Genomic DNA, 26995 nt, shown 5'->3' with positions numbered 1-26995 from the left:
GTGAGATTCTCGGCCAACACGTTGGATGCTCCAAGAGGCAGACATCGTGCTGAGGGCCAAAGGGTTCCAGAAAAAACAACAAGGGAAAAAAAAAATGGCAGCGGGGGGACTAGGCTCGGCCACGATCAAACTGAACAGAGTCGTTTCCAATAGGGTGGCACAGTGGTTAGCACTGCTGTCTCACAGCGCCAGAGACCCGGGTTCAATTCCCGCCTCAGACGACTGACTGTGTGGAGTTTGCGTGGGTTTCCTTTCGGTGAATTGGCCACGCTAAACTTGCCTGTAGTGTTAGGTGTAGGGGAATGGGTCTGGGTGGGTTGCGCTTTGACGGGTCGGTGTGGACTTGTTGGGCCGCACTGTAAGGAAGCTATTCAAAAACAAAACTCAGAGAAGGTTCACCAGATGGATTCCCGAGATGAGGGGCATGGTTTTTTTTTCCCCCATTTGGATAGAGGCCGTGGGCTCGGCAGGTGTTAGGAGATGCAGCTTTACGGGGAGAGGTTGGACCGATTGGATCCTTATCGATTCGTGTTTAGAAGAACAAGAGTGGCTTTACGGAAATCTTGAAGATCCTGAGGGGATTGATCGGAGGTTTCACCTCGTGGCCGAGACGAGAGCGAGAGGGAGGTCAGGGATGGGGTGGGGAGGGGCTGAGTTAGGAGTTAAGGTGCCTGCTCTGACCAGAATGCTGTGGGTCACGAGCACTCCCACCGCCTGAATGACCTCTCCAAGTAATCCCGCCCTGACCCCTGACCCCTGCCAGATACTAATCTCGCCCACAACCGGTCCGGGTCACACCTGACTCCTCCCAGTCACACCCTCTCGTGACCACAGCCTCATCCCCAGCTCAGGCCTCCATCCCCAACCCCATCCCCACCCCCATCCCCTTCCTGACCCCACACCCCCATCCCCTTCCTGTCCCCACACCCCCATCCCCTTCCTGACCCCACCCCGCCATCCCCTTCCCGACCCCACACCCCCATCCCCTTCCTGTCCCCACACCCCCATCCCCCTCCTGACTCTACCCCTCCATCCCCTTCCTGACCTCACCCACATCCCCTCCTGACCCCACACCCCCATCCCCCTCCTGACCCCACACCCCCATCCCCCTCCTGACTCTACCCCTCCATCCCCTTCCTGACCCCACACCCCTAGCCCCTTCCCAACCTCACCCCATCCCCTTCCTGACCCCACACCCCCATCCCCCTCCTGACCCCACCCCGCCATCCCCTTCCTGACCCCACACCCCTATCCCCTTCCTGACCCCACCCCGCCATCCCCTTCCTGACCCCACACCCCTATCCCCTTCCTGACCCCACCCCGCCATCCCCTTCCTGACCCCACACCCCCATCCCCCTCCTGACCCCACACCCCCATCCCCTTTCAGACCCCACACCCCCATCCCCTTCCTGACCTCACCCCCATCCCCTTTCAGACCCCACACCCCCATCCCCTTCCTGACCCCACACCCCCATCCCCCTCCTGACTCTACCCCTCCATCCCCTTCCTGACCCCACACCCCTAGCCCCTTCCCAACCTCACCCCATCCCCTTCCTGACCCCACCCCGCCATCCCCTTCCTGACCCCACACCCCCATCCCCTTCCTGACCCCACACCCCCATCCCCTTCCTGACCCCACACCCCCATCCCCTTTCAGACCCCACACCCCTATCCCCTTCCTGACCCCACACCCCCATCCCCTTCCTGTCCCCACACCCCCATCCCCTTCCTGACCCCACACCCCCATCCCCTTCCTGACCCCACACCCCCATCCCCTTCCTGACCCCACACCCCCATCCCCTTCCTGACCCCACACCCCCATCCCCTTCCTGACCCCACACCCCCATCCCCTTTCAGACCCCACACCCCTATCCCCTTCCTGACCCCACACCCCCATCCCCTTCCTGTCCCCACACCCCCATCCCCCTCCTGACTCTACCCCTCCATCCCCTTCCTGACCTCACCCACATCCCCTCCTGACCCCACACCCCCATCCCCCTCCTGACTCTACCCCTCCATCCCCTTCCTGACCCCACACCCCCATCCCCCTCCTGACCCCACCCCGCCATCCCCTTCCTGACCCCACACCCCTATCCCCTTCCTGACCCCACCCCGCCATCCCCTTCCTGACCCCACACCCCTATCCCCTTCCTGACCCCACCCCGCCATCCCCCTCCTGACCCCACACCCCCATCCCCTTTCAGACCCCACATTCCCATCCCCCTCCTGACCCCACCCCGCCATCCCCTTCCTGACCCCACACCCCCAGCCCCTTCCTGACCCCACCCCCATCCCCTTTCAGACCCCACCCCGCCATCCCCTTCCTGACCCCACACCCCCATCTCCTTCCTGACCCCATCCCCTTCCTGACCCCACGACCCCAGCCCCATCACCCCTCTAGCGATTCTGCCCCTCGTTACCCTGCCCCTCCTGACCCCCTTCTTTTCTCTGCCCCCTTCCAAAGCCCCCCCCATTCTTTCTTCGCCCCTCCACTCCCTCCCCCATTCCAGTCCCTTCTCTTCTTTCCCCTTCCCTCCGCTCCCTTCAGCTCCCTACTCCTCCTCCTCCTACCCTTACCCTTCCCTTTGGAGCCTCCTGCCTGCACAGTTGAGGAGGGGGTGAAATCTCTTCCCTCCAAAGAGCTCTCAGCCTGACCACAACTGAGGGGGGTCAGTCGGTCGGAGGAGACATCAGCTTCCTGTTCCCAGTCCAAGACAGGGAATTGCTAGGAATGGCTGCTGTCGACATTAGACCATTCTCAGTGGTGGGGTGGGCGTCGCTAGGGCAAGTAAATTGGGCGGGTGGGAAAGACCACTGAGGGCTTTGGCCAACACCCAGGAACCATCCAATCAGACTGGCCCCAAAGAAAGAGTGAGGTTTGATTGGGTCAGGTAGCCGATGACAGGGGAGGTCAGGAGGAAGTGACCCCTCTGGGAATTGAGCCAGTCAGACAGAGAGATAGCCAACAAGTCTTCAGGTTCTGAGGGGATCTGAGGAGAAATGTTTTCACTCAGAGAGTGTGTGTGTGTGTGTGTGTGTGGGGGGGGGGGGGGGGCAGACGTCTGGAAGGCGCTGTGTAAGGGCACGGCTCCACACTGCAGAGATCCCTTGAGTTTGAGGTGGGGGGGGGGAACCCCACAACCTCTTCAACGTTCTTCGGGGGAGCATTTGAGATGGGGGCCCTGCGTAGGGAAGAAGGTTCGGTGTAGACGGGCTGGCACACGGTTCTCTGAACTCCGCGGACTCAACCTTACTGGGTTGAGGACAATGAGGGCAGGCGCTGGAAATCAGAGTCTGGGTTGGAGTCGTGCTGGAAAAGCACAGCCCCTCGGACGCTGCCTGAACTGCTCAACCTTACTGGGGGGGGGGGGGGTCCAACTCGCCTGGATCGAGTCGCTACACGTTGATGGATTGGTGAGATGGTTCCCCATTCCCCCACCCCCCACCCCACCCCCCCCAACAACAAAAAAAAAAACCCCACACCGTCCCCTTCTGCGGGGGAGGGGAGCGGGCAGGCCTTACCGTTCTCGATGGGGACGTAGATGTTGAGGTAGAGACAGTCCTCGCTCTGCTCCTGAATGTAGGTGGTCACATCGTCCAGGTTGGAGAGGAACCAGACGGGCAGCATCACCTCGGGCAGCATGCCGTGGATGTTCTGCGGGCAGACGGGGGCGAACTGGGTGGCGTTGCGGACGTCGGGCCAGGAGGCAGGTGCTTCAGGGGGCTGGAAGCGCCGCCCGCCCACCGGTGGGGTGGCAAAGGGCACGCCCAGGTACTGCACCACCGGACCCAGGATCTCGTTGTTGAGCTCCTTCCTGATGCCGCGGAGCTTGCCATAGTTGGTGGCGACCACTGGGTACATCTCGTCCTGCTTCTGACAGGAGAGCAGCGCGAAGCTGGCCAAGGTCTCCAGCGCCCAGAGCAGCAGGCCCAGCTCGGAGGTGCGTCCCCTCAGGAGGGGCTCAGCGCCCCCCAGGAACAGGGCCACACGCATCTCCCTCGTCGATCTCCCACCTCCCCCCCCCCCCCCCGGGACTTTAGGGGGGTGGTGACGTGCCGAGCCCCGGTTGAGAGCCCTCCTCCGCGCGTCCCCCCACTGTCTCAGTCGCTGAGCCGGCTGGTCTCTGTTGCTGTCCTCTGCTGGCGGTCCATTCAGCGGGGGGGGAGGGGTGCCCTCCCCTCCCTCTTCCCCCCCCCCAACCACCCCCCACCGCTGACCCTCCGGGCTCTCGACGCTGCGGCGACCCCGGTGCGGAGGTCAACGCCGGCCTTCTGTCATAGCAGAGCACGTCCGCTCCCCGACCCTGCGGCTACCGGAGTCTGCAACGAGAGAGAGAGAGAGAGAGAGAGAGGGGAACGGTCAGGAACACTCACGGAACAGCGGGCACACGGCCCAGAGACGAGACGTCACGTCCAAACCAACCCACCCCATTGCCCCCCAGCAGGCCCCTCTCCCCAATCTCCTTCCAGCTCCAAACACAACCACAGCTCCACCAACGCTGTCCCCCTTTCCGATCGGTCCCCGTGCTCTCTGCACTGATCGGACCGAGTCTGTTTGCTGTGTGCGTGAGTGACTCACAGCCATACACTCCCACAGGGAGACTGCTGATAAATACAGGCACACACACACACACACACACACACACACACACAGACACAGACACAGACACACACAGACACACACACAAACACAGACACACACATACCCACACACACACACAGACACACACACACACACACACACTCACACACACGCACACACAGATACACACACACACTCACACACACACACCCACACACAGACACACACAGATACACACACACACACTCACAGACACACAGACACACACAGACACTCACACACACACATACCCACACACACTCACTCACCTCTCTGTGTAAAAATGTTGCCCCTTAGGTCCCTTTTATATCTTTCCCCTCTCACCCTAAACCTACACTCTCTAGATAAGATTGTCTGCAATGTGGAAACAGGCCCTTCAGCCCAACAAGTCCACACCGACCCTCTGAAGAGTAACCCACCCAGACCCATTTCCCTCTGACTAACGTACCTAACACAATGGGCAATTTCCCACGGCCAATTCGCCCTAACCTGCACATCGTTTGGACTGTGGGAGGAAACCGGAGCACCCGGAGGAAACCCACGCAGACACGGGGAGAATGTGCAAACTCCACACAGACAGTCGCCTGAGGTGGGAATCGAACCCTGTTCCTTGGCTCTGTGTGAGGCAGCAGTGCTAACCACTGTGCCACTGTGCCGCCCATTAAGTTTTGGCCTCTAGTTTTGGATTTCCTTACCCCGACCATGCTCCTCATGTACCCCTCAGCCTCTGATGCTCCAGGGAAAATAGCCCGGGCCTACTCAGCCTCAATCACCCACTTCGACCCCGGCAACATGTTTGTAGATCTTTTCTGTACCCTGTCAAGTTTAACAACGTCTTTCCTACAGCAAGGAAATCAGAATTGAATGCAGTATTCCAAGGCCTGGGCCTAACCAATGTCTTGTATGGACAAAACATGACCTCCCAACTCCTGTACTCAATACTCTGACCAATAAAGGAAAGCATACCAAACACCTACTTCACTATCCTATCGACCTGTGACTCAAGGAGCTATGAACCTGCACTCCAAGGTCTCTTTGTTCAGCAACACTCCCTAGGACCTTACCATTAAGTGTAACAATGTCACTGAATAAATAAGTTTGCATAAATGGTAAAGCAATCCGTAAATAAACTCTGGCCTTGGAGTGGGGAGATAATTGTTCCCCAATGGGGGTAGGCCGTGAGCTACCTGGTAGCATCACAGAGACCCAGCTAATATTCTGGATAGATAGGATAGTGAAGGCAGCGTTTGGTATGCTTTCGTTTATTGGTCAGAGTATTGAGTGCAGGAGTTGGGAGGTCATGTTGCAGCTGTACAGGACATTGGTTAGGCCACTGTTGGAATATTGCGTGCAATTCTGGTCTCCTTCCTATCGGAAAGATGTTGTGAAACTTGAAAGGGTTCAGAAAAGATTTACAAGGATGTTGCCAGGGTTGGAGGGTTTGAGCTACAGGGAGAGGCTGAACAGGATGGGGCTGTTTTCCCTGGAGCGTCGGAGGCTGAGGGGTGACCTTATAGAGGTTTATAAAATCATGAGGGGTATGGATAGGATAAATAGACAAAGTCTTTTCCCTGGGGTCGGGGATTCCAGAACTAGAGGGCATAGGTTTAGGGTGAGAGGGGAAAGATATAAAAGGGACCTAAGGGGCACCTTTTTCACACAGAGGGTGGTACGTGCATGGAATGAGCTGCCAGAGGATGTGGTGGAGGCTGGTACAATTACAACATTTAAAAGGCATTTGGATGGGTATATGAATAGGGAGGGTTTGGAGAGATATGGGCCGGGTGCTGGCTGGTGGGACTAGATTGGGTTGGGATATCTGGTCGGCATGGACGGGTTGGACCGAAGGGTCTGTTTCTGTGCTGTACGTCTCTCTGACTGTATAATGCCACTGGCAAACAGCAAGGTCCATCAAAATAGACAGAAGAGAGGGTGAACGGCAGAGGGAGATAAGAAAGGGGAAGAAACAGCAAACCACAGACAGACAGAGCTGGATATGGAAACAGTGAGGCAGGCAAAGGTGGGTATGGGTAGGGACACAGGGAGCTCCAAACCGGGGGAGGGGTGGGGTGTATACGCTCAGAGCAGAGTGGTGGATACAGACAGAGGGACAGGGTGGTGGATATAGACAGAGGGTGGGGGTGGTGGATACAGACAGAGGGACAGGGTGGTGAATATAGACAGAGGGTGGGGGTGGTGGATACATACAGAGGGACGTGGTGGTGGATACAAACAGAGGAGGGGTGGTGGATACAGACAAAGGAGGGAGTGGTGGGTACGACAGAGGAGGGGGTGGTGGATACAGACAGAGGAGGGGGTGGTGGATACAGACAGAGGGAGGGAGTTTTAGATTCAGATCGAGAAGGGGATGGTGGATGCAGACAGTGGTGGGGGTGATGGATACAGATAGAGGAGGGGGTGGTGGATACAGGCAGAGGAGGGGTGGTGGATACAAACAGAGGGAGGGGGTGGTGTATACAAACAGAGGAGGGGGTGGTGGATACAGACAAAGGAGGGAGTGGTGGGTACAGACAGAGGAGGGGGTGGTGGATACAGGCAGAGGAGGATGGTGGATACAAACAGAGGGAGGGGGTGGTGTATACAAACAGAGGAGGGGGTGGTGGATACAGACAAAGGAGGGAGTGGTGGGTACAGACAGAGGAGGGGGTGGTGGATACAGGCAGAGGAGGATGGTGGATACAAACAGAGGGAGGGGGTGGTGTATACAAACAGAGGAGGGGGTGGTGGATACAGACAAAGGAGGGAGTGGTGGATACAAACAGAGGGAGGGGTGGTGGATACAGACAGAGGAGGGGGTAGTGGATACAGACAGAGGAGGGGGTGGTGGATACAGACAGTGGAGAGAGTGGTAGGTACAGGCAGAGGAGGGAGTGGTGGATACAGCAGTGGAGGGAGTGGTGGATACAGACAGGGGAGGGGGTGGTGGATACAGACAGAGGGAGGGGGTGGTGGATACAGGCAGAGGAGGGGGTGGTGGATACAGACAGAGGGAGGGGGTGGTGGATACAGGCAGAGGAGGGGGTGGTGGATACAGACAGAGGGAGAGGGTGGTGGGTACAGGCAGAGGAGGGGGTGGTGGATACAGACAGAGGGAGAGGGTGGTGGATACAGGCAGAGGAGGGGGTGGTGGATACAGACAGAGGGAGGGGGTGGTAGATACAAGCAGAGGAAGGGGTGGTGGATACAGGCAGAGGAGGGGTAGTGGATACATGCAGAGGGAGGGGGTGGTGGATACAGACAGAGGAGGGGGTGGTGGATACAGACAGAGGGAGGGAGTTTTAGATTCAGATAGAGAAGGGGGTGGTGGATACAGACAGAGGAGGGGGTGGTGGATACAGACCAAGGGAGGGGGTGGTGGATACAGACAGAGGAGGGGGTGGTGGATACAGACCAAGGGAGGGGGTGGTGGATACAGACAGAGGAGTGGGTGGTGGATACAGATAGAGGAGGGGGTGGTGGATACAGACAGAGGAGGGGGTGGTGGATACACACTGAGGAGGGAGTGATGGATACAGCAAAGGAGGGAGTGGTGTATACAGACAGAGCAGGGGGTGGTGGATACAGCAGAGGTGGGAGTGGTGGATACAGACAGAGAGAGGGGGTAGTGCAAACAGACAGAGGGAGGGGGTGGTGGATACAGACAGGAGAGGGGTTGGTGGATACAGACAGAGGGAAGGGGTGGTGGATACAGACTGAAATGGGGGTGGATACAAAGAAAGTCATATCATCATAGAGATGTACAGCACGGAAACAGACCCTTCGGTCCAACCCATCCATGCTGACTAGATAAACCTATGCCTCTCTAGTTCTGGACTCCCCGACCCCAGGGAAAAGACCTTGTCTATTTATCCTATCCGTGCCCCTCCATGATTTTATAAACCTCTATAAGGTCACCCCTCAGCCTCCGATGCTCCAGGGAAAACAGCCCCAGCCTGTTCAGCCTCTCCCTGTAGCTCAAATCCTCCAACCCTGGCAACATCCTTGTAAATCTTTTCTGAACCTTTTCAAGTTTCACAACATCTTTCCGATAGGAAGGAGACTAGAATTGCACGCAATATTCCAACAGTGGCCTAACCAATGTCCTGTACAGCCGCAACATGACCTCCCAACTCCTGTACTCAATACTCTTCACTATCCTATCTGCCTGTGACTCCACTTTCAAGGAGCTATGAACCTGCACTCCAAGGTCTCTTTGTTCAGCAACACTCCCTAGGACCTTACCATTAAGTGTATAAGTCCTGCTAAGATTTGCTTTCCCAAAATGCAGCACCTCGCATTTATCTGAATTAAACTCCATCTCCCACTTCTCAGCCCATTGGCCCATCTGGTCAAGATCCTGTTGTAATCTGAGGTAACCCTCTTCGCTGTACACTACACCTCCAATTTTGGTGTCATCTGCAAACTTACTAACTGTACCTCTTATGCTCACATCCAAATCATTTATGTAAATGACAAAAAGTAGAGGACCCAGCACCGATCCTTGTGGCACTCCACTGGTCACAGGCCTCCAGTCTGAAAAACAACCCTCCACCACCACCCTCTGTCTTCTACCTTTGAGCCAGCTCTGTATCCAAATGGCTAGTTCTCCCTGTATTCCATGAGATCTCACCTTGCTAATCAGTCTCCCATGGGGAACCTTGTCGAACGCCTTACTGAAGTCCATATAGATCACATCTACTGCTCTGCCCTCATCAATCTTCTTTGTTACTTCTTCAAAAAACTCAATCAAGTTTGTGAAACATGATTTCCCACACACAAAGCCATGTTGACTATCCCGAATCAGTCCTTGCCTTTCCAAATACATGTACTTCCTGTCCCTCAGGATTCCCTCCAACAACTTGCCCACCACCGAGGTCAGGCTCACCGGTCTATAGTTCCCTGGCTTGTCCTTACCACCCTTCTTAAACAGTGACACCACGTTTGCCAACCTCCAGTCTTCCGGCACCTCACCTGTGACTATCAATGATACAAATATCTCAGCAAGAGGCCCATCAATCACTTCTCCAGCTTCCCACAGAGTTCTCGGGTGCACCTGATCAGGTCCTGGGGATTTATCCACCTTTACCCGTTTCAAGACATCCAGTACTTCCTCCTCTGTAATCTGGACATTTTGCAAGATGTCACCATCTATTTCCCTACAGTCTATATCTTCCATATCCTTTTCCGTAGTAAATACTGATGAAAAATACTCCCCCATTTTAGTATCTCCCCCATTTTCTGTGGCTCCACACAAAGGCCGCCTTGCTGATCTTTGAGGGGCCCTATTCTCTCCCTAGTTACCCTTTTGTCCTTAATGTATCTGTAAAAACCCTTTGGATTCTCCTTAATTCTATTTGCCAAAGCTATCTCATGTCCCCTTTTTGCCCTCCTGATTTCCCTCTTAAGTATACTCCTACTTCCTTTATACTCTTCTAAGGATTCACTCGATCTATCCTGTCTATACCTGACATATGCTTCCTTGTTTTTCTTAACCAAACCCTCAATTTCTTTAGTCATCCAGCATTCCCTATACCTACCAGCCTTCCCTTTCACCCTGACAGGAATATACTTTCTCTGGTTATCTCATTAGTGTGGCTATGGACAGAGGTGAGATGTAGATACAGACAGAGATGGGGGGGGTGTGAGGACATCAACAGAGATGAGGACACAATATGGACAGAGACAAGCAATAGATACCCAGGGAGATGGGGTGTGGATACAGGCAGGTGTTAGTCGGGGATATCTGCCCCATTGTTGAGATATATCGTCACAGTGTGATACTCAGGATGAGGTATTAATTTCGGGTTGAAACCGATCAAAAAGTAAACACAATAACATATCAGCATTGAACTGGGGACACAGCCCCCACTTAGATTCACAACAGCAATTGAGAGCTAGGGAGATGGAATGACAGAGAGAGAGAGAGTGAGAGAGAGAGAGAACGGCAAAGAAAGAGAGAGAATGGGGGTGGGGGTGGGGTGGGGGATGCGAGAGAGAAAATCAATCTCGGAAAAGCAACTCAACCTGGCAACCACAGATTGATGCCCAATTTAACAAGGTGAAGCTGAGATGGCACACAGCCTGCGAAACAGTAAACCCACTAGGGGGTCCGCAAACATCACTGACTGATGCCGACAAAAACTCGGAGACATTCAAATCAAAAAGCCTGGGTATCCTGACCCGGGCTGACAATGTCCGATGCAGGAAAGGTGACCCCGCAGATTGTGTGGGATTCACATTTGAAATCAAGCTCAAAGAGAGCGGTGCATGTGAAGGAGAACACCGCGGGACTCATCTGTCTGCAAGTCAACACCTCAGCAACGGCACTGCAAGCCAGCTCAACGCTGAGACACACAGCACCCTCCACATCCTCTCTCCAATCCCCAGCCACATCCCTCTCGCAGTGAAAGCTCGACTGATACCTTCATCTTGGCGTATCACTTGGTGGATCCGCTGTACAGGCTATATCTCAGCAAATGGCTGTGCATGGCCGGGAGGAGGGTGGGGAAGGGGGATGGGGAGGTCTGTGTGTGTTTATGAGTGTGTGCGTGTGTGTGTGTGTGTGTGTGTGTGTGTGTGTGTGTGTATGTGTGTGTGTGTGTGTGTATGTCCATGTGTCTATGTGTCCGTGTTTGTGTGTGAGAGTATGTGTGTGTGGGTGTGTGGGTGTGCCTGTCTGTCTGCCCTGTGTGTATGTCTCTCTGTGTGTCTGATCCTGTGTGTGTGTGTGTATTTGGGTGTGAGTGTGTCTGTGTGTGTGTAAGTGTGTGTATGTATGCGTTTCTGTGTGCTTGGATGTGTGTGTATGTGTGTGTATGTCGATATGTCTGTGTGCATGTGTGTGTGTGTGTCTATGTGTCTGTGTGCATGTGTTTGTGTGTGAGTGTATGTGTGTATGTCTGTTTATGCGCGTAATTGTACATATCCACACATGCACATGGATCAGTGTACACCAGAGAATGTTACACTGACGAGTGTACCAGTGTTACAGTGAGGGGGGTGGGGTATATCGGAGAGTGTTACAGTGAGGGGGGTGGGGTATATCGGAGAGTGTTACAGTGAGGGGGGTGGGGTATATCGGAGAGTGTTACAGTGAGGGGTGTGGGGTATATCGGAGAGTGTTACAGTGAGGGGGGTGGGGTATATCGCTGAGTGTTACAGTGAGGGGGGTGGGGTATATCAGAGAGTGTTACAGTGAGGGGGTGGGGTATATCGGAGAGTGTTACAGTGAGGGGGGTGGGGTATATCAGAGAGTGTTACGGTGAGGGGTGTGGGGTATATCAGAGAGTGTTACAGTGAGGGGTGTGGGGTATATCAGAGAGTGTTACAGTGAGGGGTGTGGGGTATATCAGCGTGTGTTACAGAGAGGGGTGTGGGGTATATCAGAGAGTGTTACAGTGAGGGGTGTGGGGTATAACAGAGAATGTTACTGTGAGGGGTGTGGGGTATATCAGAGTGTGTTACAGAGAGGGGTGTGGGGTATATCAGAGAGTGTTACAGTGAGGGGTGTGGGGTATATCAGAGCGTGTTACAGTGAGGGGTGTGGGTTATATCAGAGAGTGTTACAGTGAGGGGTGTGGGGTATATCAGAGAGTTTTACAGTGAGGGGTGTGGGGTATATCAGAGAGTGTTACAGAGCGGGGTGTGGGGTATATCCAAGAGTGTGACAGTGAGGGGTGTGGGGTATATGAGAGAGTGTTACAGAGAGGGGTGTGGGGTATATCAGAGAGAGTAACAATGAGGGGCGTGGGGTATATCAGAGAGTGTTACAGTGAGGGGTGTGGGGTATATGAGAGAGTGTTACAGTGAGGGGTGTGGGGTATATCAGAGAGTGTTACAGTGAGAGGTGTGGGGTATATCGGAGAGTGTTACAGTGAGGGGTGTGGGGTATATCAGAGAGTGTTACAGTGAGGGGTGTGGGGTATATCAGAGAGTGTTACAGTGAGGGGTGTGGGGTATATCAGAGAGTGTTAAAGTGAGGGGTGTGGGGTATATCAGAGAGTGTTACAGTGAGGGGTGTGGGGTATATCAGAGAGTGTTACAGTGAGGGGTGTGGGGTATAACAGAGAGTGTTACAGTGAGAGGTGTGGGGTATATCAGAGAGTGTTACAGTGAGGGGTGTGGTGTATATCAGAGAGTGTTACAGTGAGGGGTGTGAGGTATAACGGAGAGTGTTACAGTGAGGGGTGTGGGGTATATCAGAGAGTGTTACAGTGAGGGGTGTGGGGTATATCGGAGAGTGTTACAGTGAGGGGTGTGGGGTACATCAGAGAATGTAACAGTGAGGGGTGTGGGGTATATCAGAGAGTGTTACAGTGAGGGGTGTGGGGTATATTGGAGAATATTACAGTGAGGGGTGTGGGGTATATCAGAGAGTGTCACAGTGAGGGGGGTGGGGGATATCGGAGAGTGTTACAGTGAGGGGTGTAGGGTATATCGGAGAGTGTTACAGTGAGGGGTGTGGGGTATATCAGAGAATGTTACAGTGAGTGGTGTGGGGTATATCAGAGAGTGTTACAGTGAGGGGTGTGGGGTATATCGGAGAGTGTTACAGTGAGGGGTGTGGGTTATATCAGAGAGTGTTACAGTCAGGGGTGTGGGGTATATCGGAGAGTGTTACAGAGAGGGGTGTGGGGTATATCGGAGAGTGTAACAGTGAGGGGTGTGGGGTATATCAGAGAGTGTTACAGTGAGGGGTGTGGGGTATATCAGAGTGTGTTACAGTGAGGGGTGTGGGGTATATCAGAGGATATTACAGAGAGGGGTGTGGGGTATATCAGAGAGTGTTACAGTGAGGGGTGTGGGGTATATCAGAGAGTGTTACAGTGAGGGGTGTGGGGTATATCAGAGAGTGTTACAGTGAGGGGTGTGGGGTCTATCAGAGAGTGTTACAGTGAGGGGGGTGGGGTATATCAGAGAGTGTTAAAGTGAGGGGTGTGGGGTATATCAGAGAGTGTTACAGTGAGGGGTGTGGGGTATATCAGAGAGTGTTACAGTGAGGGGTGTGGGGTATATCGGAGAGTGTTACAGTGAGGGGTGTGCGGTATATCAGAGAGTGTTACAGTGAGGGGTGTGGGGTATATCAGAGAGTGTTACAGTGAGGGGTGTGGGTTATATCAGAGAGTGTTACAGTGAGGGGTGTGGGGTATATCGGAGAGTGTTACAGAGAGGGGTGTGGGGTATATCCAAGAGTGTGACAGTGAGGGGTGTGGGGCAAATCGAGAGTGTTACAGTGAGGGGTGTGGGGCGTATCAGAGAGTGTTAGAGTAAGGGGTGTGGGGTATATCAGAGTGTGTTACAGTGAGGGGTGTGCGGTATATCAGAGAGTGTCACAGTGAGGGGTGTGGGGTAAATCAGAGAGTGTTACAGTGAGGGGTGTGGGGTATATCAGAGAGTGTGACAGTGAGGGGTGTGGGGTATATCAGAGTGTGTTACAGTGAGGGGTGTGGGGTATATCAGAGAGTGTTACAGTGAGGGGTGTGGGGTATATCGGAGAGTGTTACAGTGAGGGGTGTGGGGAAAATCAGAGTGTTACAGTGAGGGATGTGGGGTATATCAGAGAGTGTTACAGTGAGGGGTGTGGGGTATATCAGAGAATGTTACAGTGAGGGGTGTGGGGTATATCAGAGAGTGTTACAGTGAGGGGTGTGGGGTATATCGGAGAGTGTTACAGTGAGGGGTGTGGGGTATATCAGAGAGTGTTACAGTGAGGGGTGTGGGGTAGATCAGAGAGTGTTACAGTGAGGGGTGTGGGGTATATCAGAGAGTGTTACAGTGAGAGGTGTGGGGTATATCAGAGAGTGTTACAGTGAGGGTTGTGGGGTATATCGGTGAGTGTTACAGTGAGGGGTGTGTGGTGTATTGGAGAGTGTTACAGAGAGGAGTGTGGGGTATATCAGAGAGTGTTACAGTGAGGGGTGAGGGGTATATCAGAGAGTGTAACAGTGAGGGGTGTCTGGTATATCAGAGAGTGTTACAGTGAGGGGTGTGGGGTATATCAGAGAGTGTTACAGTGAGGGGTGTGGGGTATATCGGAGAGTGTTACAGTGAGGGGTGTGGGCTATATCAAAGAGTGTTACAGAGAGGGGTGTGGGGTATATCAGAGAATGTTACAGTGAGGGGTCTGGGATATATCAGAGAGTGTTACAGTGAGGGGTGTGGGGATTATCGGAGAGTGGTACAGTGAGGGGTGTGGGGTATATCAGGGAGTGTTACAGTGAGGGGTGTGGGGTATATCGGATAGTGTTACAGTGAGGGGTGTGGGGTATATCGGAGAGTGTTACAGAGAGGGGTGTGGGGTATATCAGAGAATGTTACAGTGAGGGGTCTGGGATATATCAGAGAGTGTTACAGTGAGGGGTGTGGGGTATATCGGAGAGTGTTACAGTGAGGGGTGTGGGTTATATCAGAGAGTGTTACAGTGAGGGGTGTGGGGTATATCGGAGAGTGTTACAGAGAGGGGTGTGGGGTATATCCAAGAGTGTGACAGTGAGGGGTGTGGGGCAAATCGAGAGTGTTACAGTGAGGGGTGTGGGGCGTATCAGAGAGTGTTAGAGTAAGGGGTGTGGGGTATATCAGAGTGTGTTACAGTGAGGGGTGTGCGGTATATCAGAGAGTGTCACAGTGAGGGGTGTGGGGTAAATCAGAGAGTGTTACAGTGAGGGGTGTGGGGTATATCAGAGAGTGTGACAGTGAGGGGTGTGGGGTATATCAGAGTGTGTTACAGTGAGGGGTGTGGGGTATATCAGAGAGTGTTACAGTGAGGGGTGTGGGGTATATCAGAGAGTGTTACAGTGAGGGGTGTGGGGTATATCGGAGAGTGTTACAGTGAGGGGTGTGGGGAAAATCAGAGAGTGTTACAGTGAGGGATGTGGGGTATATCAGAGAGTGTTACAGTGAGGGGTGTGGGGTATATCAGAGAATGTTACAGTGAGGGGTGTGGGGTATATCAGAGCGTGTTACAGTGAGGGGTGTGGGGTATATCGGAGAGTGTTACAGTGAGGGGTGTGGGGAAAATCAGAGAGTGTTACAGTGAGGGGTGTGGGGTATATCGGAGAGTGTTACAGTGAGGGGTGTGGGTTACATCAGAGAGTGTTACAGTCAGGGGTGTGGGGTATATCGGAGAGTGTTACAGAGAGGGGTGTGGGGTATATCGGAGAGTGTAACAGTGAGGGGTGTGGGGTATATCAGAGAGTGTTACAGTGAGGGGTGTGGGGTATATCAGAGTGTGTTACAGTGAGGGGTGTGGGGTATATCAGAGGATATTACAGAGAGGGGTGTGGGGTATATCAGAGAGTGTTACAGTGAGGGGTGTGGGGTATATCAGAGAGTGTTACAGTGAGGGGTGTGGGGTATATCAGAGAGTGTTACAGTGAGGGGTGTGGGGTCTATCAGAGAGTGTTACAGTGAGGGGGGTGGGGTATATCAGAGAGTGTTACAGTGAGGGGTGTGGGATATATCAGAGAGTGTTACAGTGAGGGGTGTGCGGTATATCAGAGAGTGTTACAGTGAGGGGTGTGGGGTATATCAGAGAGTGTTACAGTGAGGGGTGTAGGATATATCGGAGAGTGTTACAGTGAGGGGTGTGGGGTATATCAGAGAGTGTTACAGTGAGGGATAGGAAGGATGTGGAGGCACTGGAACGGGTGCAGAGGAGGTTTACCAGGATGTTGCCTGGTATGGTAGGAAGATCCTATGAGGAAAGGCTGAGGCACTTGGGGTTGTTTTCTTTGGAGAAAAGAAGGTTTAGGGGTGATTTGATAGAGGTGTACAAGATGATTAGGGGGTTAGATAGGGTTGACAGTGAGAACCTTTTTCCACGTATGGAGTCAGCTATTACAAGGGGGCATAGCTTTAAATTAAGGGGGGGTAGATATAGGACTGATGTTAGGGGTAGGTTCTTCACTCAGCGAGTCGTAAGATCATGGAATGCCCTGCCAGTAGCAGTAGTGGACTCTCCCTCTTTATGGGTATTTAAGCGGGCATTGGATAGGTATATGGAGGATAGTGGGTTAGTGTAGGTTAGGTGGGCTTGGATCGGCGCAACATCGAGGGCCGAAGGGCCTGTACTGCGCTGTATTGTTCTATGTTCTATGTTCTATGAGGGGTGTGGGGTATATCGGAGAGTGTTACAGTGAGGGGTGTGCGGTATATCAGAGAGTGTTACAGTGAGGGGTGTGGGGTATATCAGAGAGTGTTACAGTGAGGGGTGTGGGGTATATCAGAGAGTGTTACAGTGAGGGGTGTGGGGTATATCGGAGAGTGTTACAGTGTGGGGTGTGGGGTATATCATAGAGTGTTACAGTGAGGGGTGTGGGGTATATCAGAGAGTGTTACAGTTAGGGCTGTGGGGTATAGCGGAGAGTGTTACAGCGTGGGGTGTGGGGTATATCAGAGTGTGTTACAGTGAGGGGTGTGGGGTATATCGGTGAGTGTTACAGTGAGGGGTGTGGGGTATAGCAGAGAGTGTTACAGTGAGGGGTGTGGGGTATATCAGAGAGTGTTACAGTGAGGGGTGTGGGGTATATCAAAGAGTGTTACAGTGAGGGGTGTGGGGTATATCAGAGAGTGTTACAATGAGGGGTGTGGGGTATAACAGAGAGTGTTACAGTGAGGGATGTGGGGTAGATCAGAGAGTGTTACAGTGAGGGGTGTGGGGTATATCAGAGAGTGTTACAGTGAGAGGTGTGGGGTATATCAGAGAGTGTTACAGTGAGGGTTGTGGGGTATATCGGTGAGTGTTACAGTGAGGGGTGTGTGGTGTATCGGAGAGTGTTACAGTGAGGAGTGTGGGGTATATCAGAGAGTATTACAGTGAGGGGTGAGGGGTATATCAGAGAGTGTAACAGTGAGGGGTGTCTGGTATATCAGAGAGTGTTACAGTGAGGGGTGTGGCTTATATCAGAGAGTGTTACAGTGAGGGGTGTGGGGTATATCGGAGAGTGTTACAGTGAGGGGTGTGGGCTATATCAAAGAGTGTTACAGAGAGGGGTGTGGGGTATATCAGAGAATGTTACAGTGAGGGGTCTGGGATATATCAGAGAGTGTTACAGTGAGGGGTGTGGGGATTATCGGAGAGTGGTACAGTGAGGGGTGTGGGGTATATCAGGGAGTGTTACAGAGAGGGGTGTGGGGTATATTGGAGAGTGTTACAGTGAGGGGTGTGGGGTATATCGGAGAGTGTTACAGTGAGGGGTGTGGGTTATATCAGAGAGTGTTACAGTGAGGGGTGTGGGGTATATCGGAGAGTGTTACAGAGAGGGGTGTGGGGTGTATCAGAGAGTGTTACAGTGAGGGGTGCGGGGTATATCGGAGAGTGTTACAGAGAGGGGTGTGGGGTATATCAGAGAATGTTACTGTGAGGGGTGTGGGGTATATCAGAGTGTGTTACAGTGAGGGGTGTGGGGTATATCAGAGAGTGTTACAATGAGGGGTGTGGGGTATATCAGAGAGTGTTACAGTGAGGGGTGTGGGGAAAATCAGAGGGTGTTACAGTGAGGGGTGTGGGATATATCAGAGAGTGTTACCGTGAGGGGTGTGGGGTATATCAGAGAATGTTCCTGTGAGGGGTGTGGGGTATATCAGAGTGTGTTACAGTGAGGGGTGTGGGGTATATCAGAGAGTGTTACAGTGAGGGGTGTGGGGTATATCAGAGAGTGTTACAGTGAGGGGTGTGGGGAATATCAGAGTGTGTAACAGTGCGGGGTGTGGGGTATATCAGAGAGTGTTACAGAGAAGGGTGTGGGGTATATCCAAGAGTGTGACAGTGAGGGGTGTGGGGCAAATCGAGAGTGTTACAGTGAGGGGTGTGGGGCGTATCAGAGAGTGTTAGAGTAAGGGGTGTGGGGTATATCAGAGTGTGTTACAGTGAGGGGTGTGCGGTATATCAGAGAGTGTCACAGTGAGGGGTGTGGGGTATATCAGAGAGTGTTACAGTGAGGGGTGTGGGGTATATCAGAGAGTGTGACAGTGAGGGGTGTGGGGTATATCAGAGTGTGTTACAGTGAGGGGTGTGGGGTATATCAGAGAGTGGTACAGTGAGGGGTGTGGGGTATATCAGAGAGTGTTACAGTGAGGGGTGTGGGGTATATCGGAGAGTGTTACAGTGAGGGGTGTGGGGAAAATCAGAGAGTGTTACAGTGAGGGATGTGGGGTATATCAGACAGTGTTACAGTGAGGGGTGTGGGGTATATCAGAGAGTGTTACAGTGAGGGGTGTGGGGTATATCAGAGTGTGTTACAATGAGGGGTGTGACGTATATCAGAGAGTGTTACAGTGTGGGGCGTGGGGTGTATCAGAGAGTCTTACAGTGAGGGGTGTGGGGTATATAAGAGCCTGTTACAGTGAAGGGTGTGGGGTATATCAGAGAGTGTTTCAGTGAGGGGTGTGGGGTATATCAGAGAGTGTTACAGTGAGGGGTGTGGGGTATATCAGAGAGTGTTACAGTGAGGGGTGTGGGGTATATCAGAGAGTGTTACAGTGAGGGGTGTGGGGTGTATCAGAGAGTGTTACAGTGAGGGGTGTGGGGTATATCAGAGCCTGTTACAGTGAAGGGTGTGGGGTATATCAGAGAGTGTTTCAGTGAGGGGTGTGGGGTATATCAGAGAGTGTTACAGTGAGGGGTGTGGGGTATATCAGAGAGTGTTTCAGTGAGGGGTATGGGGTATATCAGAGAGTGTTACAGTGAGGGATGCGGGGTATATCAGAGAGTGTTATAGTGAGGGGTGTGGGGTATATCAGAGAGTGTTAAAGTGAGGGGTGTGGGGTATATCGGTGAGTGTTACAGTGAGGGGTGTGGGGTATATCAGAGAGTGTTACAGTGAGAGGGGTGGGGTATATCAGAGAGTGTTACAGTGAGGGTTGTCGGTTATATCAGAGAGTGTTACAGTGAGGGGTGTGGGGTATATCAGAGCCTGTGACAGTGAGGCGTGTGGGGTATAACGGAGAGTGTTACAGTGAGAGGTGTGGGGTATATCAGCGTTTGTTAAAGTGAGGAATGTGGGGTATATCAGAGAGTGTTACAGTGAGGGGTGTGGGGTGAAACAGAGTGTGTTACAGTGAGGGGTGTGGGGTATATCAGAGAGTGTTACAGTGAGGGGTATGGGGTATATCAGAGTGTGTTACAGTGAGGGATGCGGGGTATATCAGAGAGTGTTATAGTGAGGGGTGTGGGGTATATCAGAGAGTGTTACAGTGAGGGGTGTGGGGTATATCAGAGAGTGTTACAGTGAGGGGTGTGGGGTGTATCAGAGAGTGTTACAGTGAGGGGTGTGGGGTATATCAGAGCCTGTTACAGTGAAGGGTGTGGGGTATATCAGAGAGTGTTACAGTGAGGGGTGTGGGGTATATCAGAGTGTGTTACAGTGAGGGATGCGGGGTATATCAGAGAGTGTTATAGTGAGGGGTGTGTGGTATATCAGAGAGTGTTACAGTGAGGGATGTGGGGTATATCAGAGAGTGTTACAGTGAGGGATGCGGGGTATATCGGAGACTGTTACAGTGAGGGGTGTAGGGCATATCGGAGAGTGCTACAGTGAGGGGTGTGGGGTATATCAGAGAGTGGTACAGTGAGGGGTGTGGGGTATATCAGGGAGTGTTACAGTGAGGGGTGTGGGATATATCGGAGAGTGTTACAGTGAGGGGTGTGGGGTATATTAGGATGTGTTACAGTGAGGGGTGTGGGGTATATCAGAGAGTGTTACAGTGAGGGCTGTGGGGTATATCAAAGAGTGTTACCGTGAGGGGTGTGGGGTGTACCGGAGAGTGCTACAGTGAGGGGTGTGGGGTATATCAGAGAGTGTTACAGTGAGGGGTGTGGGGTATATCAGAGAGTGGTACAGTGAGGGGTGTGGGGTATATCAGGGAGTGTTACAGTGTGGGGTGTGGGGTATATCGGAGAGTGTTACAGAGAGGGGTGTGGCGTATATCAGAGAGTGTTACACTGAGGGGTGTGGGGTATATCGGAGAGTGTTACAGAGAGGGGTGTGGCGTATATCGGAGAGTGTTCCAGAGAGGGGTGTGGCGTATATCAGAGAGTGTTACAGTGAGGGGTGTGGGGTATATCAGAGAATGTTACAGTGAGGGGTGTGGGGTATATCAGAGTGTATTACAGAGAGGGGTGTGGGGTATATCAGAGAATGTTACAGTGAGGGGTGTGGGGTATATCAGAGAATGTTACAGTGAGGGGTGTGGGGTATTTCAGAGTGTGTTACAGTGAGGGGAGTGGGGTATATCAGAGAATGTTACTGTGAGGGGTGTGGGGTATATCCAAGAGTGTTACAGTGAGGGATGTGGGGTATATCAGAGAGTGTTACAGTGAGGGGTGTGGGGTATATCGGAGAGTGTTACAGTGAGGGGTGTGGTGTATATCAGAGAGTGTTACAGAGAGGGGTGTGGGGTATATCGGAGAGTTTAACAGTGAGAGGTGTGGGGTATATCAGTGTCTTACAGTGAGGGGTGTGGGGTATATCAGAGAGTTTTACACTGAGGGGTGTGGGGTATATCGGTGAGTGTTACAGTGAGGGGTGTGGGGTATACCAGAGAGTGTTACAGTGAGGGGTGTGGGGTATATCAGAGAGTGTTACAGTGAGGGGTGTGGGTTATATCAGAGAGTGTTACAGTGAGGGATGTGGGGTATATCAGAGAGTGTTCCAGTGAGGGGTGTGGGGTATATCAGAGAGTGTTACAGTGAGAGGTGTGGGGTGTATCGGAGAGTGTTACAGAGAGGGGTGTGGGGTATATCAGAGAGTGTTACAGTGAGGGGTGTGGGGTATATCAGAGTGTGTTACAGTGAGGGGTGTGGGGTATATCAGAGAGTGTTACAGTGAGGGGTGTGGGTTATATCAGAGAGTGTTACAGTTAGGGATGTGGGGTATAGCGGAGAGTGTTACAGCGTGGGGTGTGGGGTATATCAGAGTGTGTTACAGTGAGGGGTGTGGGGTCTATCAGAGAGTGTTACAGTGAGGGGTGTGGGGTATATCGGTGAGTGTTACAGTGAGGGGTGTGGGGTATAGCAGAGAGTGTTACAGTGAGGGGTGTGGGGTATATCAGAGAGTGTTACAGTGAGGGGTATGGGGTATATCAGAGAGTGTTACAGTGAGGGGTGTGGGGTATATCAGAGAGTGTTACAATGAGGGGTGTGGGGTATAACAGAGAGTGTTACAGTGAGGGATGTAGGGTATATCAGAGAGTGTTACAGTGAGGGATGTGGGGTATATCGGAGAGTGTTACAGTGAGGGATGTGGGGTATATCGGAGAGTGTTACAGTGAGAGGTGTGGGGTATATCAGAGAGTGTTACAGTGAGGGATGTGGGGAATATCAGGGAGTGTTACAGTGAGGGGTGTGGGGTATATCAGAGTGTAACAGTGAGGGGTGTGGGGTATATCGGTGAGTGTTACAGTGAGGGGTGTGGGGTATATCGGAGAGTGTTACAGTGAGGGATGTGGGGTATATCGGAGAGTGTTACAGTGAGGGATGTGGGGTATATCGGAGAGTGTTACAGTGAGGAGTGTGGGGTATATCAGAGAGTGTTACAGTGAGGGGTGTGAGGTACATCAGAGAGTGTTACAGTGAGGGGTGTGGGGTACATCAGAGAGTGTAACAGTGAGGGGTGTGGGGTATATCAGAGAGTGTTACAGTGAGGGGGTTGGGGTATATCAGGGAGTGTTACAGTGAGTGGTGTGGGGTATATCGGAGAGTGTTACAGTGAGGGGTGTGGGGAATATCAGAGTGTGTAACAGTGCGGGGTGTGGGGTATATCAGAGAGTGTTACAGAGAAGGGTGTGGGGTATATCCAAGAGTGTGACACTGAGGGGTGTGGGGCAAATCGAGAGTGTTACAGTGAGGGGTGTGGGGCGTATCAGAGAGTGTTAGAGTAAGGGGTGTGGGGTATATCAGAGTGTGTTACAGTGAGGGATGTGCGGTATATCAGAGAGTGTCACAGTGAGGGGTGTGGGGTATATCAGAGAGTGTTACAGTGAGGGGTGTGGGGTATATCAGAGAGTGTGACAGTGAGGGGTGTGGGGTATATCAGAGTGTGTTACAGTGAGGGGTGTGGGGTATATCAGAGAGTGTTACAGTGAGGGGTGTGGGGTATATCAGAGAGTGTTACAGTGAGGGGTGTGGGGTATATCGGAGAGTGTTACAGTGAGGGGTGTGGGGAAAATCAGAGAGTGTTACAGTGAGGGATGTGGGGTATATCAGACAGTGTTACAGTGAGGGGTGTGGGGTATATCAGAGAGTGTTACAGTGAGGGGTGTGGGGTATATCAGAGTGTGTTACAATGAGGGGTGTGACGTATATCAGAGAGTGTTACAGTGTGGGGCGTGGGGTGTATCAGAGAGTCTTACAGTGAGGGGTGTGGGGTATATAAGAGCCTGTTACAGTGAAGGGTGTGGGGTATATCAGAGAGTGTTTCAGTGAGGGGTGTGGGGTATATCAGAGAGTGTTACAGTGAGGGGTGTGGGGTATATCAGAGAGTGTTACAGTGAGGGGTGTGGGGTATATCAGAGAGTGTTACAGTGAGGGGTGTGGGGTGTATCAGAGAGTGTTACAGTGAGGGGTGTGGGGTATATCAGAGCCTGTTACAGTGAAGGGTGTGGGGTATATCAGAGAGTGTTTCAGTGAGGGGTGTGGGGTATATCAGAGAGTGTTACAGTGAGGGGTGTGGGGTATATCAGAGAGTGTTTCAGTGAGGGGTGTGGGGTATATCAGAGAGTGTTACAGTGAGGGATGCGGGGTATATCAGAGAGTGTTATAGTGAGGGGTGTGGGGTATATCAGAGAGTGTTACAGTGAGGGGTGTGGGGTATATCGGTGAGTGTTACAGTGAGGGGTGTGGGGTATATCAGAGAGTGTTACAGTGAGAGGGGTGGGGTATATCAGAGAGTGTTACAGTGAGGGTTGTCGGTTATATCAGAGAGTGTTACAGTGAGGGGTGTGGGGTATATCAGAGCCTGTGACAGTGAGGCGTGTGGGGTATAACGGAGAGTGTTACAGTGAGGGGTGTGGGGTATATCAGCGTTTGTTAAAGTGAGGAATGTGGGGTATATCAGAGAGTGTTACAGTGAGGGGTGTGGGGTGAAACAGAGTGTGTTACAGTGAGGGGTGTGGGGTATATCAGAGAGTGTTACAGTGAGGGGTATGGGGTATATCAGAGTGTGTTACAGTGAGGGATGCGGGGTATATCAGAGAGTGTTATAGTGAGGGGTGTGGGGTATATCAGAGAGTGTTACAGTGAGGGGTGTGGGGTATATCAGAGAGTGTTACAGTGAGGGGTGTGGGGTGTATCAGAGAGTGTTACAGTGAGGGGTGTGGGGTATATCAGAGCCTGTTACAGTGAAGGGTGTGGGGTATATCAGAGAGTGTTACAGTGAGGGGTGTGGGGTATATCAGAGTGTGTTACAGTGAGGGATGCGGGGTATATCAGAGAGTGTTATAGTGAGGGGTGTGTGGTATATCAGAGAGTGTTACAGTGAGGGATGTGGGGTATATCAGAGAGTGTTACAGTGAGGGATGCGGGGTATATCGGAGACTGTTACAGTGAGGGGTGTAGGGCATATCGGAGAGTGCTACAGTGAGGGGTGTGGGGTATATCAGAGAGTGGTACAGTGAGGGGTGTGGGGTATATCAGGGAGTGTTACAGTGAGGGGTGTGGGATATATCGGAGAGTGTTACAGTGAGGGGTGTGGGGTATATTAGGATGTGTTACAGTGAGGGGTGTGGGGTATATCAGAGAGTGTTACAGTGAGGGCTGTGGGGTATATCAAAGAGTGTTACCGTGAGGGGTGTGGGGTGTACCGGAGAGTGCTACAGTGAGGGGTGTGGGGTATATCAGAGAGTGTTACAGTGAGGGGTGTGGGGTATATCAGAGAGTGGTACAGTGAGGGGTGTGGGGTATATCAGGGAGTGTTACAGTGTGGGGTGTGGGGTATATCGGAGAGTGTTACAGAGAGGGGTGTGGCGTATATCAGAGAGTGTTACACTGAGGGGTGTGGGGTATATCGGAGAGTGTTACAGAGAGGGGTGTGGCGTATATCGGAGAGTGTTCCAGAGAGGGGTGTGGCGTATATCAGAGAGTGTTACAGTGAGGGGTGTGGGGTATATCAGAGAATGTTACAGTGAGGGGTGTGGGGTATATCAGAGTGTATTACAGAGAGGGGTGTGGGGTATATCAGAGAATGTTACAGTGAGGGGTGTGGGGTACATCAGAGAATGTTACAGTGAGGGGTGTGGGGTATTTCAGAGTGTGTTACAGTGAGGGGTGTGGGGTATATCAGAGAATGTTACTGTGAGGGGTGTGGGGTATATCCAAGAGTGTTAAAGTGAGGGATGTGGGGTATATCAGAGAGTGTTACAGTGAGGGGTGTGGGGTATATCGGAGAGTGTTACAGTGAGGGGTGTGGTGTATATCAGAGAGTGTTACAGTGAGGGGTGTGGGGTATATCGGAGAGTTTAACAGTGAGAGGTGTGGGGTATATCAGTGTCTTACAGTGAGGGGTGTGGGGTATATCAGAGAGTTTTACACTGAGGGGTGTGGGGTATATCGGTGAGTGTTACAGTGAGGGGTGTGGGGTATACCAGAGAGTGTTACAGTGAGGGGTGTGGGGTATATCAGAGAGTGTTACAGTGAGGGGTGTGGGTTATATCAGAGAGTGTTACAGTGAGGGATGTGGGGTATATCAGAGAGTGTTCCAGTGAGGGGTGTGGGGTATATCAGAGAGTGTTACAGTGAGAGGTGTGGGGTGTATCGGAGAGTGTTACAGAGAGGGGTGTGGGGTATATCAGAGAATGTTACAGTGAGGGGTGTGGGGTATATCAGAGCGTGTTACAGTGAGGGGTGTGGGGTATATCGGAGAGTGTTACAGTGAGGGGTGTGGGGAAAATCAGAGAGTGTTACAGTGAGGGGTGTGGGGTATATCGGAGAGTGTTACAGTGAGGGGTGTGGGTTACATCAGAGAGTGTTACAGTCAGGGGTGTGGGGTATATCGGAGAGTGTTACAGAGAGGGGTGTGGGGTATATCGGAGAGTGTAACAGTGAGGGGTGTGGGGTATATCAGAGAGTGTTACAGTGAGGGGTGTGGGGTATATCAGAGTGTGTTACAGTGAGGGGTGTGGGGTATATCAGAGGATATTACAGAGAGGGGTGTGGGGTATATCAGAGAGTGTTACAGTGAGGGGTGTGGGGTATATCAGAGAGTGTTACAGTGAGGGGTGTGGGGTATATCAGAGAGTGTTACAGTGAGGGGTGTGGGGTCTATCAGAGAGTGTTACAGTGAGGGGGGTGGGGTATATCAGAGAGTGTTACAGTGAGGGGTGTAGGATATATCGGAGAGTGTTACAGTGAGGGGTGTGGGGTATATCAGAGAGTGTTACAGTGAGGGATAGGAAGGATGTGGAGGCACTGGAACGGGTGCAGAGGAGGTTTACCAGGATGTTGCCTGGTATGGTAGGAAGATCCTATGAGGAAAGGCTGAGGCACTTGGGGTTGTTTTCTTTGGAGAAAAGAAGGTTTAGGGGTGATTTGATAGAGGTGTACAAGATGATTAGGGGGTTAGATAGGGTTGACAGTGAGAACCTTTTTCCACGTATGGAGTCAGCTATTACAAGGGGGCATAGCTTTAAATTAAGGGGGGGTAGATATAGGACTGATGTTAGGGGTAGGTTCTTCACTCAGCGAGTCGTAAGATCATGGAATGCCCTGCCAGTAGCAGTAGTGGACTCTCCCTCTTTATGGGTATTTAAGCGGGCATTGGATAGGTATATGGAGGATAGTGGGTTAGTGTAGGTTAGGTGGGCTTTGATCGGCGCAACATCGAGGGCCGAAGGGCCTGTACTGCGCTGTATTGTTCTATGTTCTATGTTCTATGAGGGGTGTGGGGTATATCGGAGAGTGTTACAGTGAGGGGTGTGCGGTATATCAGAGAGTGTTACAGTGAGGGGTGTGGGGTATATCAGAGAGTGTTACAGTGAGGGGTGTGGGGTATATCAGAGAGTGTTACAGTGAGGGGTGTGGGGTATATCGGAGAGTGTTACAGTGTGGGGTGTGGGGTATATCATAGAGTGTTACAGTGAGGGGTGTGGGGTATATCAGAGAGTGTTACAGTTAGGGCTGTGGGGTATAGCGGAGAGTGTTACAGCGTGGGGTGTGGGGTATATCAGAGTGTGTTACAGTGAGGGGTGTGGGGTATATCGGTGAGTGTTACAGTGAGGGGTGTGGGGTATAGCAGAGAGTGTTACAGTGAGGGGTGTGGGGTATATCAGAGAGTGTTACAGTGAGGGGTGTGGGGTATATCAAAGAGTGTTACAGTGAGGGGTGTGGGGTATATCAGAGAGTGTTACAATGAGGGGTGTGGGGTATAACAGAGAGTGTTACAG

The 26995-nt window shown here is 52.3% G+C and overlaps 1 protein-coding gene across 6 annotated transcripts in view; it reads right to left on the bottom strand.

Annotated features, from left to right (window-relative positions):
• LOC140492575 (neuroligin-1-like) overlaps window positions 1–11099 on the bottom strand; it is a 569981-nt gene extending 558882 nt beyond the window's left edge. For 3 of the 6 annotated variants that reach the window (XM_072591551.1, XM_072591552.1, XM_072591553.1), the window contains exons 1-2: window positions 11044–11063; window positions 3523–4320 (exon numbers count right to left, since the gene is read on the bottom strand). In XM_072591551.1, coding sequence (XP_072447652.1) covers window positions 3523–3994 — 472 coding nt within the window. In that variant the 5' untranslated portion in view covers window positions 3995–4320; window positions 11044–11063. Of the gene's footprint in view, window positions 1–3522; window positions 4321–11043 lie in introns of all 6 variants that reach the window. The other 3 variants (XM_072591550.1, XM_072591555.1, XM_072591554.1) reach the window with 2 other exon arrangements.
• Window positions 11100–26995: the final 15896 nt, after the last annotated feature.

This window comes from Chiloscyllium punctatum, chromosome 21, assembly GCF_047496795.1.
Source record: "Chiloscyllium punctatum isolate Juve2018m chromosome 21, sChiPun1.3, whole genome shotgun sequence".
NCBI lineage: Eukaryota > Metazoa > Chordata > Chondrichthyes > Orectolobiformes > Hemiscylliidae > Chiloscyllium > Chiloscyllium punctatum.
Note: the sequence above shows the minus strand (reverse complement) of the source record. Positions and strands in the feature narration are given on the sequence as shown.